This window comes from Lissotriton helveticus, chromosome 6 (assembly GCF_964261635.1).
Source record: "Lissotriton helveticus chromosome 6, aLisHel1.1, whole genome shotgun sequence".
NCBI lineage: Eukaryota > Metazoa > Chordata > Amphibia > Caudata > Salamandridae > Lissotriton > Lissotriton helveticus.
In genome coordinates this window covers 774,596,953-774,609,772 of record NC_136067.1, presented here as the reverse complement: position 1 = coordinate 774,609,772, position 12,820 = coordinate 774,596,953, and the positions used below count along the sequence as shown (strand labels likewise).

General features: G+C 44.3%; 1 protein-coding gene across 1 annotated transcript in view; it reads right to left on the bottom strand.

Moving 5' to 3' along the window:
* UBE2J1 (ubiquitin conjugating enzyme E2 J1) overlaps positions 1-12,820 on the bottom strand; it is a 130,156-nt gene that overhangs the window by 62,143 nt on the left and 55,193 nt on the right. Inside the window, exons 3-5 of the mRNA XM_078648278.1 lie at positions 4,439-4,570; positions 4,224-4,308; positions 3,229-3,334 (exon numbers count right to left, since the gene is read on the bottom strand). Coding sequence (XP_078504404.1) covers positions 3,229-3,334; positions 4,224-4,308; positions 4,439-4,570 — 323 coding nt within the window. The remainder of the gene's footprint in view (positions 1-3,228; positions 3,335-4,223; positions 4,309-4,438; positions 4,571-12,820) is intronic.

Below are 12,820 nucleotides of genomic sequence, written 5' to 3'. Positions count from 1 at the left end.
GCAGCTCTATCTAGTAGTGAATTAAATACCACTGTATCCTCTGTGGGTGATGGCTTAGTAGGGTATACTGCAGGGTCTGTAATGGGCAGAATACCTTCAGTGTCTGGATCCCCTCCTCCACCCCATGGCTGTGTGTTGGGTTCTGAAAGTGGGTTTTGTGGATAACCAAAACCCACATCTGCTTCCTGATCTTCATCAGGGTTGTAATCAGAGCGTGCCGGTGAGGTTGGGGCATAAGGAGTAAAAGGCATAGCAGGAGTGATAGGCTCAAAGAGTATAGGAGAGGTTGCACAGTCTCTTTTTCTTTAAGGGGATCTTGGAAAGGTCTTCAGTTGGTAGAGGTCTTTTCATTTTGGTATAAACAGTCACTTTACCAGTTTTTGGGTCAATGTATAGTTTCGACTGGTCCTCTGTGGAGGGATCTCGGTGAAGAAGTTCCTCCTCCACAGTCTTTGGTCTTGGTGCCGTAACCTTTGGATTTTGTCCCTTCGGTTCGATGCTTTTTGGTGCTTCGACCGTTTTAGGTGTGTGGATCGGTTTTGGCTGTTTTTGAACAGGTTTTGTTGGTTGAACCTCCTTGGCTGGCTTCACTACCTGTTTTGGACCGAGCTGTTTTGTCAGTTCGACAGTGTCCTTATGTTGTTTTGGAGCCTGTTTCGGCTCGATGCCCTTTTTCGATTAGATGGGCTTTGGCTCGACCGATTTCCTTTCGACCACCTTAGGTTTCGGTTTCGGTTCAACTGTAGTTTTGGGCGTAGGCCGTGTTCTGCCGTCGACCGTATTTTCCCTTTGTCGATACCTGAGGCTGATTTGCTCGATTCGACGTTCTTTTTGTGGGTCGATTGGACGTGCTTTTGTTTTTGTGTCGAATCGACGTGTTTTGGCTTTGAGGTAGACTCGACGGCCTTTGACTTCGAGCTCGACTCGACTGCTTTGCTCTTCGATGTCGACTCGATGGTCTTTGGTTTCGAAGGTTGTATCAATACTGAGTCCTTCGGGTCGACGTCCTTCGGCGTAGATACCTTCGGTTCGACGTAATTCGGTCCGAAGACTGTATTGTCGATTAGTTTCGGTTTCGATGGAACCGATGTTGTGTAACGTGTCTCAGAGGGCTCTTTCGATATGTTCTTAGCCGGGTGGTATGGCGGGGCTGTAGAACGAGGATGTGGATCTCGGCTAAGGCCTGCTGGCGATGCCTCGACCCGAGTCTCTGATAGAGGTGTAGTGTTAATATGGGGCGTTGTACTCACGGTTCGCCCCTCGCAGTCATCGGAGTCGTCTTCAACTGCTACGATGTCCTGATCATAGTCCTAGAGATCGACGATTAGTTCTCCCTCTTCGGGGTAATATTCGGAGTCAGGCTCCGAGTATTGTCTGTCGTCTCGATCTGATTCTTCGGCGCTCGCTAGATCTCCTTCGTCATCGAAGATGTTATCGGGCTCTGGCGCCGCTCGCCGCATTTCCTGCCTCGCTGCTTGTCGATTCCGAATAGTCTTTTTGGATCGGAACTGGGCACAAGCTAAGCAACTATCTTCATTGTGATCTGGAGATAGACATTTATTGCACACTGGATGCTTGTCTGTGTGCGGGAACTTCGAGTTGCACTGAGGGCAGTACTTGAATGGACTTCGTTCCATCGACGTTCGGTCCACGTGGTGTCGAGAAGGCCTCACGGCCCAATTCAACGACTGGAGTGCAAAAAAAGTTTTAGAAGTGTATCGGCACCGAGCGCTGAACAATACCGACGGATCCGAAGGCCTTTTGGCCTTTAGAAGAGTTTTTCTAGATTCCGAACTTGGAGATTAGGAAAGTACATCCGAACCCAATGGCGGAGAAAAACAATCTGAGGATGGAGAGGATGCCCATGTGCACTGTAGTCCAAGGGAGGAGCCACCTATCTCGTGATACTTCGAAGACTCTTCCAGGACAACAATGTGCAATCATCCGGACCCAACACTAGGTGGCGATCTATGCACAGATATAAATTCAGCAGCCCACATGCCTATAACATTTACTTTTTTAAAGAATTTCTGATCCCCAAACTTAAAGAGGAAGCCGTCCGGTGGAAGATCGGCTCCCTCTAACATGGCTCGAAACATCTCACCCCTAGAAGAAACTGAAGGTGTTTTTAAAAGCATTCTAGAAAAAGATAGCTGGAACGCCCATGCGTAGTACTGCAGGTCTGGTAGTGTTAAACCCCCTTTTTCCCTCCTTCTCCTCAGCTTCTTCCAGGCCAGTCTAGTAGCTCCATATTTCCAAACAAAGGAATTTAACTCACGTTGACAGTTATCTATTTGTATAGTATCAAAAGCCAGGGGGATGGAAATAAACAGAAAAGTGCATTTAGGCAGGATAGACATCTTAATTAAATTAGTCCTCCCCTAAATGGAGAGGGGGAGGTGAGCCCATGCCTTTAGTTTTTTTGGCATTCCTTATGCACTCGTTCTAGGTTCTGGGCAGCAATATTGCTGACATCTTGGCTAATTCTAATTCCCAGATATCGCATGGAAGAAACAACGTCGAGATGAGTATTATTAATATTCCATGCCATGATTTCCGTTTTGTTGACATTTATCTCATAACCGGAAATCTTGCCAAACTCCTCTGCCCTCTTAATTACCATTGGGAAAGCAATATCCAGGTCCGATGTCATTATGAGAATGTCGTCAGCATATAATGCTACCCGCTTTTCCCACCCTCCAAAACTAAAAGGTAAAATATCAACCTCCTCTCTGAGATTCTGAGCGAAAGGCTCAATGTAAAGGTTAAAGAGAAGTGGGGAGAGCGGGCAGCCCTGCCTCGTTCCCCTTGTGATACTAAAAGGCTCTGTCAAAGAATTGTTAACAGATAGCCTAGCAGTTGGAGCTTTATATAGACGAGCTATCATACGAAGGGAGTTAGTGCCTTGTAGACTCACACGAAGAGTTGAGTAGTTTACTTTTATTAATTTAGTAAATACATTTTTCTTTAATAGTAATATCATTCCTATCCTGGCAATGGGGACTGGCTAATTCGAAGGAATGTGTATTTATGAATGATCCACCAACAGAAAATGAGGACCTGGGGAGAAATCTTCAATTGCACATGTCAAAAAACATTTGAAAAGGGATCAAGGTTGCAGAGCACCGAGTACTCTTCAGTGACAGGATGATTGTGTGCAAAGAATATATAGTAAACATTTGTGTTAACATTGCACTAGAAAGCATAAAGGGAAAAAGATCATCTTACTTTTTAGCAAGAGATTTTCTTTCTTCGGGTGTGTAGTCCAGGGACCCTATGGCTCCTTCTCCTTTAGTTGGCATAAATCCAATGATGGCTAGTAGTGCAGTTCTTACTAAAATGGGTAAATAAGTAGTTAAAGTAATTTTCAAATGTATTCACTCAAACACTTGTGGGCAAACCGGATAAAAGTGGCAAGTCTTCAACTTTTGCAGCAAGTATGGAGTTGAGTGTTTGAAGTTAAAATCCTTGTGATCCTTGGCAACCACTTAATATACTAGTTCTTTCCTCTCTCAATAAACAGCGAGTCTGTGTTGATGCAGTGAATCTAGCCCTGCCTTTCACAGCCTAAAGCAAAAATATTGCCAAATGGAACCAAGCAATAAAAATGTCAATTGCGATCCAAATAAAAGTATTGCTTTTTATTAAAATGTTAATATGTTTGGCAATGTTTTTTACAATAAGCACCCTCCAAGTAGTTCCTGGGACTGATGACAGACACCTAAAAACAAAGGAACAGAATACTAAAGTTGAATCCATGGTAAAAGGCCTATTAGGAAGTTTTTTAAAGAAGCTTTTTTCCAAATTTGGAGCGACTGCACAGGGTGAGGCAGGAAGACAGAGAAGGTTCATCAACTATACATTTTGTTAGAAGCCTAGACTTAAACTACCTGCTCTGCCAACCCATCCTCAGGATCTTTGACTGCCACATGCACAACTCTTACTGGAACTAAGTTCGGAGAAGCAATTTGGGGAGATGAGTCCACTAGCTAAGCACCTCCATGGGGTAAGAAAGTACTGCTTAGCAATTGGCATATGTTGGTTATGACAGAAGGTAATATGTCCAAGTCACTGATTCCCCTTGACACACATTGTTCACCTTATAACTTGTCTTAATGGAGTGGATTTAGCTATGCAAAAAGGCCTGTTCCAAGCAATGCATTACCTACTGTGAAAGTATCCCTTAAAACAGCCTGTCAGTAAAGAACAATAAAATCACTCACTGCTCCATGACGGCTGCCAGGTTTCAGGGTGATAGCCAGAGATGCTCAAACAGATTTTCTTCCCCACTTCAAACCTGCCATTTGCCTACAGACAAAACAAGACAAAAGCAAAATAAACAGAGGGCCTTAAAAAAATCAGTACAGTAGAAGAGTATTTAGATATTTTTACAGTTTAAATATATCTGGAATACCAATATGCAAAAGAAGAGACTTACCGTTAACAGTATAATGCTGGGAGGTTTCATTGGATACTCTGGTGGCAGTACAATACGCCCATGGTAAACTCCTCCGTCGAAATCAGAATCCGGAGGTCCCCTAACAGTGAAGTGCCACTCAAAAAGATTGTCCTAAAAACACAAGGACAAAATATATAATTTAAACATTGTTTATAACAGAAAAGTTTTCAATGTTCTTTTCATTCACCAGAGAGGGTTCCAAACCACAAAGGAATAACTCTATAAAAAACATATTTTTAATTGGGATGTTAAAAAAATGCCTTAAAATGGTGACCAAGAGTTAAAATGGGGGCTTTGAGGGCAAGTGACCTTGGAGCCTGGTGCAGACCATTGTCTGCTGGAACAAGGATTGTTGGGTTAAAACAGGTGGTTGGGCTTTCAGGGTAAGTAGCGAGGAGACAAGGGTGTGGTCCTTTTTCGCTTAGTAACCGCCTCCCAGGAGATAGAAGGGGAGAAGGGACTAATTTTGGCCCCATCCCACCCATCCTGTAACAGGGGTTTTTAGGGTAGATTATCAAGGACTGTGTGAAGGAAATGCCATTTGATTGGAGCTGGTGTATAAGGAACTGGAGGTGATGTAAGAGTTGTTGCTAATGGGACGGTGCAAGGGGCAGATTTTAGTCAAGAATGACAGAAAAAAATGTTGGTTACGTTGGTGTACGGACAGACCAGCTCAGAGGGAGGTGTGTATGGTTATGTACTAGGTAAGTGGGCTTAATATGTGGAATACAGAAGGAAAACGATTTTGGTTGGGGGTATAGTGTTAAAATGAAGGAGGGTTACATGTTATAGGGTGAGGGGAGGGACAGGTTGATGGTCAAGCAAAATTATGTATTAGTGAGGCTTCGACTATTAGGATGTATGGCGTTTGCAAAAGGGTTTCTGTGATGTGATAGTTATGCTAAACAATGAGGATTTCCAATAAGACAGGGGGCAGAAAAATACTGCTGTGTCAGTCAAAAATTAACTAACGATTCTTGACTCCTGACAGAAGTTGGCACACTATCATTTTCACAATGAAATCGAATCCTTTGGAATAAATGTATTTTTTTTCTGACAGAAAAAAGACCACGCAATAAAATCTAATTGTAATTATTTTTCGAAAATGCAATGGAGAAAAAGTTTGCTTTTAGAATAGAGTTATTAAATCTTTATACACAGAATCAGTTTACGTGACATTTCTGCCCCTACTATAAATCCTATTAAAAACCTGGACATATTAAGCAGTATGGATGTCTGGTTTGAGAGAGGGCTTTGAGAATGCAGTAGAAATAGTAAAACCAAAGTAGACTGTATGTTTGCTACTGAGAAACGTCACTTCTCTCTCACTGAAAATATTGCACCCTTCTCAGAACGGTAGCTCCTGAAACAAATGTTAAATTTGAAAATTCACATTTATGCATTATCCTGTGTGCAAGAGCAAGCCCTGCAAATCTACGACTTCTGTAGATTTATAGGCAAGCCATGTGAGTACATGAGTTCTCCAGCTATCTTCTTCGTGTGCTTCTCTGCCGCCAAATATCCTCCCCAACGCTCCAGGTGCTGTCTCCCATGTGATGTTACAAGCTCTCATATGCTTCTTCACCCCCACTCCATGTTGCTTTCTAGCTAAAGTGCATCTCCCCAGCCCCAATATTGCTCTCACTCGTGTGCAGATTTCCCTATCCCTCTCCTCGTTGCTTCCCCTACTCCTCCGTTACCCCTCACGCCCAATGTCCACCAATCTGTCTTCTGCCTAAAAGAAAAAAGTCATAAAAAGTCAAAAAATGGTACTTGTGTCATTTTTGTTTCCATCCTGCACAGTATCATGCTGATGCTGAAGAGCATTGCCAAAAGTCCCAAAGGAGAGACTTATTTGCTTTGCCAATGCTTGTTTGCCATTGCTTGTTTTAAGTTGGTTACTACTGCATGTACTGAATTTTTTTAGTTCATTCAAATATATACGAATGTGCCAAGAAAAGTGTTGCACTGGGAGAAATGGAACGCAACAAATATTGAGCATTCCAAGAGAGATAAGAGAACAGGTATAAGGTAATAGTGGAGTGAGGGAAAAGGGCGTGACAGTGTGCATTTTGGGACAGTGGAAGAGGCAAGTAGTGTGATCCATTTTTATGGCCACACTTGAAAGTGCTGCAGTTTAATCTGCACCTGAGCACTACCGTTTTCATAGGTCATCACTTAAAATCACTTACAAAAGCTAGTAGAATGAATCTCCATGCTTAACTCACCTTCAAGTGAGGAAAATGTATGTTGACTGGGAGACCCAAGGAGAGGCTTCACTATGAGGGTGTCAGATATTTGAGCCAGATTAGTCTCTAAATCTGCTGCATTTATACATCTCTGGGATATCACTAGCCATACAATAAGAAGGCAGACTAAAATAAACACTGGCACAGCCAATAAGCCTGGCTTTAATGTAATAACACACAGAAGCAGCACTTACACATGCTTGCATTCACCTATGCTAGCTTCCTTGAAGCCAGAGCAAATAGCATTTGTAAAAGTATTGTTTTTGCTTGAAATGGGTGGAGGATGAAAAAGGATAAGAGGAAAACGGAAAAGATGGAAAATTCATAAAAGAGCAAAAACAATGTGCAACCAACCTAATTAAAGTGATCTGACAACATGTGACAGCTTTCTGTGTAGAACACATGTATGAGATAAATACTTTAATATGTGATGATACAGTGTACATTGGAGATGTAAAACTGTCACTCGGATTGCAATATAAGCTCTCCATAGGAGGCAAAGTGATACACTAAACAGCTATTAGCATGAGGTGAGAGGAAAATACTACTCTGGGTGCAGCCAAAGCCCACCCTACTTGTATATTTAAATCATTGGTAACAATACATACATAGACAGCTGTGCTGTCAAGCCAGACCTAAACATGGTGAAGACTCAAAATCATGTCAATCACATTTTTGTGGTTTGCTGTAGTCATAGCAACAAAGACTGGGGGTTTCCACCTGTTAAGCTTTACTTTTACAAGAATCTGCTTCCACGCATTATTGGTGAGACTATGTCCTCCAATGCATTGTATAATTCCACTGAAAGCCCTTCTGGGCCAGTAGCTTTCCCTTTCTTACTAGCCCTTATTTCAATTCTAATTTCACTTTGTGTAATACCGCTATTTAAACCCCCTTTTCATCCTCACTAAGTTTACTTAGTGACTCGAGGCCTGGCCATTCTTTAATCAGCTCCTCCGTTATTATCACATCCTCTGTATATAGATCCCTAAAAAAACCATGAGAAAGGCCTTTTCAATATCCTCTGCTATTTAATGCAGGACTAGACATGCTCGCTTTAATTTCCCTGATTGTGTTTCGGTCTCGTTCAGTTTTATTATTCCAAACCAAAAGCTTCCCACAATTCTCTCCATACTCAAAAAGGGTTGCCTTACAGGTTTCCCACCTTTTCTTTACCCTAGACTCCAAAACAAGGTTAAGTTTCTCTCTCAGTTCTAAACACCCTCCTCCTAGGGCTAAATTCTCATTGTTCTCTATAGGTTGTGATAAACATTGTTCTTGTACTTCCAATAGTTCTGCATTGAGTGCTTTAACCTCCTCTCTGTGCTGTTATTTTTGAAATACGATGTGTGAGATATCTTACCCCTTAAAATTTTAAGGGCCAGATGTACAACCGATTTTTGCATGCGCAAATGGGTTTGTGAACCGGTTTGCGCATGCAAAAACATCATGGGCCATGTAAAAAGCCTATTTAGCGAGTCACAAATAGGTTTTGCGACTCGCTATTTGGAATGGGCGTTCCCTTCAAAATAGCGAGTCTCAAAACCATGTACTAATGTTTTGCGGCCGCAATTGCGGTTGCAAAACTCGTAATTACCACCTACTTCAAGTAGGTGGTAATGCATTTACAAATAGGAAGGGGTCCCCAGGGGACCACTTCCCTTTTGCAAATGCATGCGAAAATACTTTTTAAGGGCAGGCAGTGGTCTTAGGGACCACCGCCTGCCCTTAAAAAATTAAACAAAAACTTTTTTCTTTTTTAATGACTCGTTTTCCTTTAAGGAAAACGGGCTGCATTTTTTTTTTTTCAAACTGCTTTATTTCAAAGCAGTCCCAGACATGGTGGTCAGGTGAGCCCAGCAGGCCACCATCCCTGGGAGAGCCTGTCATTCCCAATGGGCTAGCAAATTGCGAGAGGCTCATTAATATTAATGAGCGTCACAAAATGCGACCCAATTGGGAATCTCAAACAGTGTCATGTTGTTGTACATTTTATTTTGCGCCCCGCAATTAGTCGCAAATTGCGAGGCGCAAAATAAAATGGTCGTACATCTGGCCCTAAAAGAGTCCTATACCACATGTAGGGGAGCAGTACCCATGTTACATTTTGAAGAACTCTTCAGCCTCTGCCCGGATGTCTTTTACCACATCTTGATCCAACAAGAGTGCGCGATGCAGGGTCCAGCCATCACTTTGGGCTTACCATAAGGTTTAAGCTGTAATAGTACTGCAGAATGATCTGAGAGGTGTGCCAGAACATTCTTAACTTCCTGGACCTGGCCCATTATGTTCTGATGTATTAGGTAATTGTGAAAGGTACAGTCCTGACAACTTCCGGCCCTTTCTCTCCAAACATTCCTGAGGCCCAACTGGGCCATCATAATTTTGATGTAGGATTGTATTTTAGGGGCAGTTATCAATCTGCTGCCAACGTATCTACCTAACTTAGTGTACATTCTGGTGTTAAAATCCCTAGCCATTATAATGGAGGGAGGGAAAATCAAAGGTTTAAAAAGATTTTTGTCATAGTCTCCACCTCATCTATATTTGGCCTTAGTATCCCACTAGTGTATAATTTTGATCCTGAATTTGCAAGTTCATAATTATCCATCTACCCTGTTTATCAGTGATACTATATTTGATTAATATATTAATCAATCAATCAATCAATCAATCAATCAGGGGTTTGCAAAGCACGCTACTCACCCATGAGGGTCTCAAGGCGCGGGGGGCAGCTACGGCACAGTCAAAAAGCCAGGTCGAGGTTCTTCCTGAAGGTGTGCAGAGTGGGGGAGTGTCTGATGTTGACTGGGAGTTCATTCCAGGTCTTTGCTGTGACGTAGGAGAAGGTTCTTCCACCGGCTCTGGTTCTGCGGATGAGTGGGGTTTCTGCTAGGGCGAGGTCGGGGTTCCTTTTGGGTACGTGGAAGGAGACTCTTTCATTGAGGTATTTGGGTCCGATGTTGTGGAGGGATTTATAGGCGTATGTAAGTAGCTTGAAGGTTACTCTCTTCTCGATGGGGAGCCAGTGGAGGTGTCGTAGGTGAGGGGTCATGTGCTCGTGTTGTGGGGTTCCGAGGACGAGTCTGGCTGCAGTGTCCTGGATGGTTTGGAGCTTGTGTAGCAGGGTTTTGTTGATTCCGGCATCGAGGGCGTTAGCGTAGTCCAGTCTGCTAGTTACGAGAGCGTGGATGATGTTATTTCTGCATTTGTGGGGGGGATCTACTTGAAGGTCTTGAGGAGGATGCGGAGGGAGTTGAAGCAGGTCCAGGCGATGGTGTTGATCTGGCGGGTCATGGTGAGGGAGAAGTCTAGAATAATGCAGAGGTTCTGGGCATGGTCCATCGGAGCAGGTGGGTTTCCGAGGGGAGGGGGCCACCAGGAGCTGTCCCATGCCGTGGGGAGGGACCAAGGACGAGGACCTCGGTCTTCTCAGAGTTCAGTTTTAGGCAGCTGTCCCTTATCCAGGCTGTGACGTCTTTCATTCCTTCTTGGAAGCGGAGTCTGGTGTCTTCGGGGTTCTTCTTGAGAGAGAGGATGAGCTGGGTGTCGTCTGCGTAAGATACTATGCTGAGCCCGTGCTGTCTGATGATGGCGGTGAGGGGGGCCATGTAGATGTTGAAAAGCATGGGGCTGAGCGAGGATCCTTTGGGTACTCCGCAGTTGATCGCTGTGGGTTCGGAGAGGAAGGGTGGCAGTCTGATCCTTTGGGTTCTGCCGGTGAGGAAGGAGCAGATACAGTTGAGGGCGGTTCCCCGTATGCCGGCTTCATGGAGTCTGGAGGCGAGAGTACGGTGGGAGACGGTGTTGAAGGCTGCGGAGAGGTCCAGAAGGATGACGGCCGCAGTGTGGCCTTGGTCGAGTAGCATGCGGATGCCATCGGTGGCGGCGAGGAGGGCGGTCGTGGTGCTGTGGTTGCTGCGGAATCCAGACTGGGAGGAGTTCTCTTCAATGAAGGTGGTCAGCTGGGCGTAGTTTTTCAGGTCCGTCGGGTCGGCCAAGGGTTTCTTGGGGAGGAGCTTGACTTCTGCCCATTTCCAGTCATCGGGGAAGATGCCGGATTCGAGGGAGGCATTGAGGGTCTGACCTAGTTCAGGAGCTATGGCGGAGGCGGCTCTGTGGTAGATGTGGGGTGGGCAGGGGTGCATGGGGGCTCCTGAGTGGGTGTTCTTCTTGGTGGTGTCTTCAGTGGTAGCAGGTTTCCAGGTGGTGATGGTCACCCGGTTGTCTTCGGTAGAGAGGGCGGTGGTGTCCGGAGTCTGTTTGCTGAAGTTGTAGTAGAGGGCCTTGATTTTCAGGTGGAAGTAGGATCTGAGCTTGTTGCAGAGGTCCTGGGATGGAGCGATGTCCGTGGCTTCGCTGGGGGGTTTGGTGAACTGCTGTATGACGTTGAAGAGTTCTTTTGCGTTACTTGCGTTAGAGTGGATTTTGTTCTTGATAAAGGTCCTCTTTTGACTCTTATGCGCTGGTGGTATTCGTTCATGGCGTTCCTGTAGTTGTTGAGGTCTTCGGTAGTTTTCTTGTTCCGCTAGAGTTTTTCGAGGCACCTGCAGGAGAGTCTGGCTTCTTGGAAGTCGCTGGTTAACCAGGCAGCCTTCAGGGGGCATTGATTGACGGGGTGGCAGAGGGGTGCGAGCTTGTCAGCGCAGCTGGAGAGCCATCAGTGTAGTTCTTTGGCTGCGGAGTTGGCGTAGGTCGCGGTGGAGGGTGATGTTGAGGTGATCCTCGGTGATCTTGCTCCAGTTCTTTCGGGGCGGGCGCAGGACGGGTTTGGGTGAGATGGTGGTGTTGAAGGTGAAGTGTACGCAGTGGTGGCTTTCTTTATTAGGACTGCTACTGCTTTAGTGTAAACATTTTGATTTGTGCAGACCATCTGTTTAATCCATTTTTAGATCTTAAAGATGTCCTTGCATTCTTGTTTACTCAGATAGGTCTTTCGTAGAATAATTATTTGCGCCTGCACCTACCTTAAAAACAGCAATATTTTATGTCACCTACCTTTAGAGCGTAACCAGTTTACGTTCCAACTGAGAATTTGTGTTGGCCTTGCCCTAGGTCCATTGCCCTTGCCTCTACTTATTTCCCTTACGATTAGCTTTTCGATAGTAGTGGAAACATGCCTCATTGTTTGTGGCTTTTTAAAAATATTTTTCTCTCAAATGCTCCCCACGCTATGTGCTTCCCTACCCTTCTACCTCTCACCTCAGCCCTCCTTATAAGAACCCTCTCTGATTTCCTCATGGACTATCTAAATCCCTTTAGGAGCACATTCCAGGGACACACACAAAAATAATTTGAATCCGGAAAGGTTTTTTTTTTTTTTTTAAATAAAAGGAAAATAAATAGGACAGAATAAAATATTTTCCTGGCTCTAAGGATCAAAAGAAAGAACAAGCATTGGTATAGCCAATAGGTCTCGCCTTTGGGACCTTATAAGTGTTTAGCCATGCAACAGTTGAAGTTGTTGCACCAAGGATATTGTGCTGCATAACTAAATACTTATAAGGTTCCAAAGGCGAGATATATTGGCTATGCCGCGTGCCACATGCTGCAATTCATCATAATCTGTCATTGTCAGATTCAGACTGAGTGAGACAGTGTGAGTCAGTGAGGCTGACAGTGAGAGAGTCCGAGTGAGTAAATCTGAGTGCAAGTGCAACTGAGAGTAAGTGATTGTAGTGAATGAGACCAAGTGAAAATGGGTGAGGAGTAAGACGGAGTGCAAGCAAGTGTGAAAGAACCCCTAGAAAAAGTCGGGCTCGTTCAATGGAATTCGAGCCAAGGACTATGCCTCAACACACATTCACTCACACACACACACACACACACACACACACACACACACAAACACACACAAACACACACACACACACAAACACACGCACACACAATTGGAACATATTTGGCAAGGATGCAAAACTTAAAAAGATCTGAAATTAGCCGCCACCCAAACCGAATGAAATAAATTGCAAAGTCCTTGGGAACAAACATCTGTAAACATATTGCTCCAAACTCATTCACGAAAGTATCCTTCCAGCCACTACCCTATGTTGACACCGTAAATCAGGAAAACAATCTACTCAGTGTGACTGAAGTCTAAACAATATTGCTG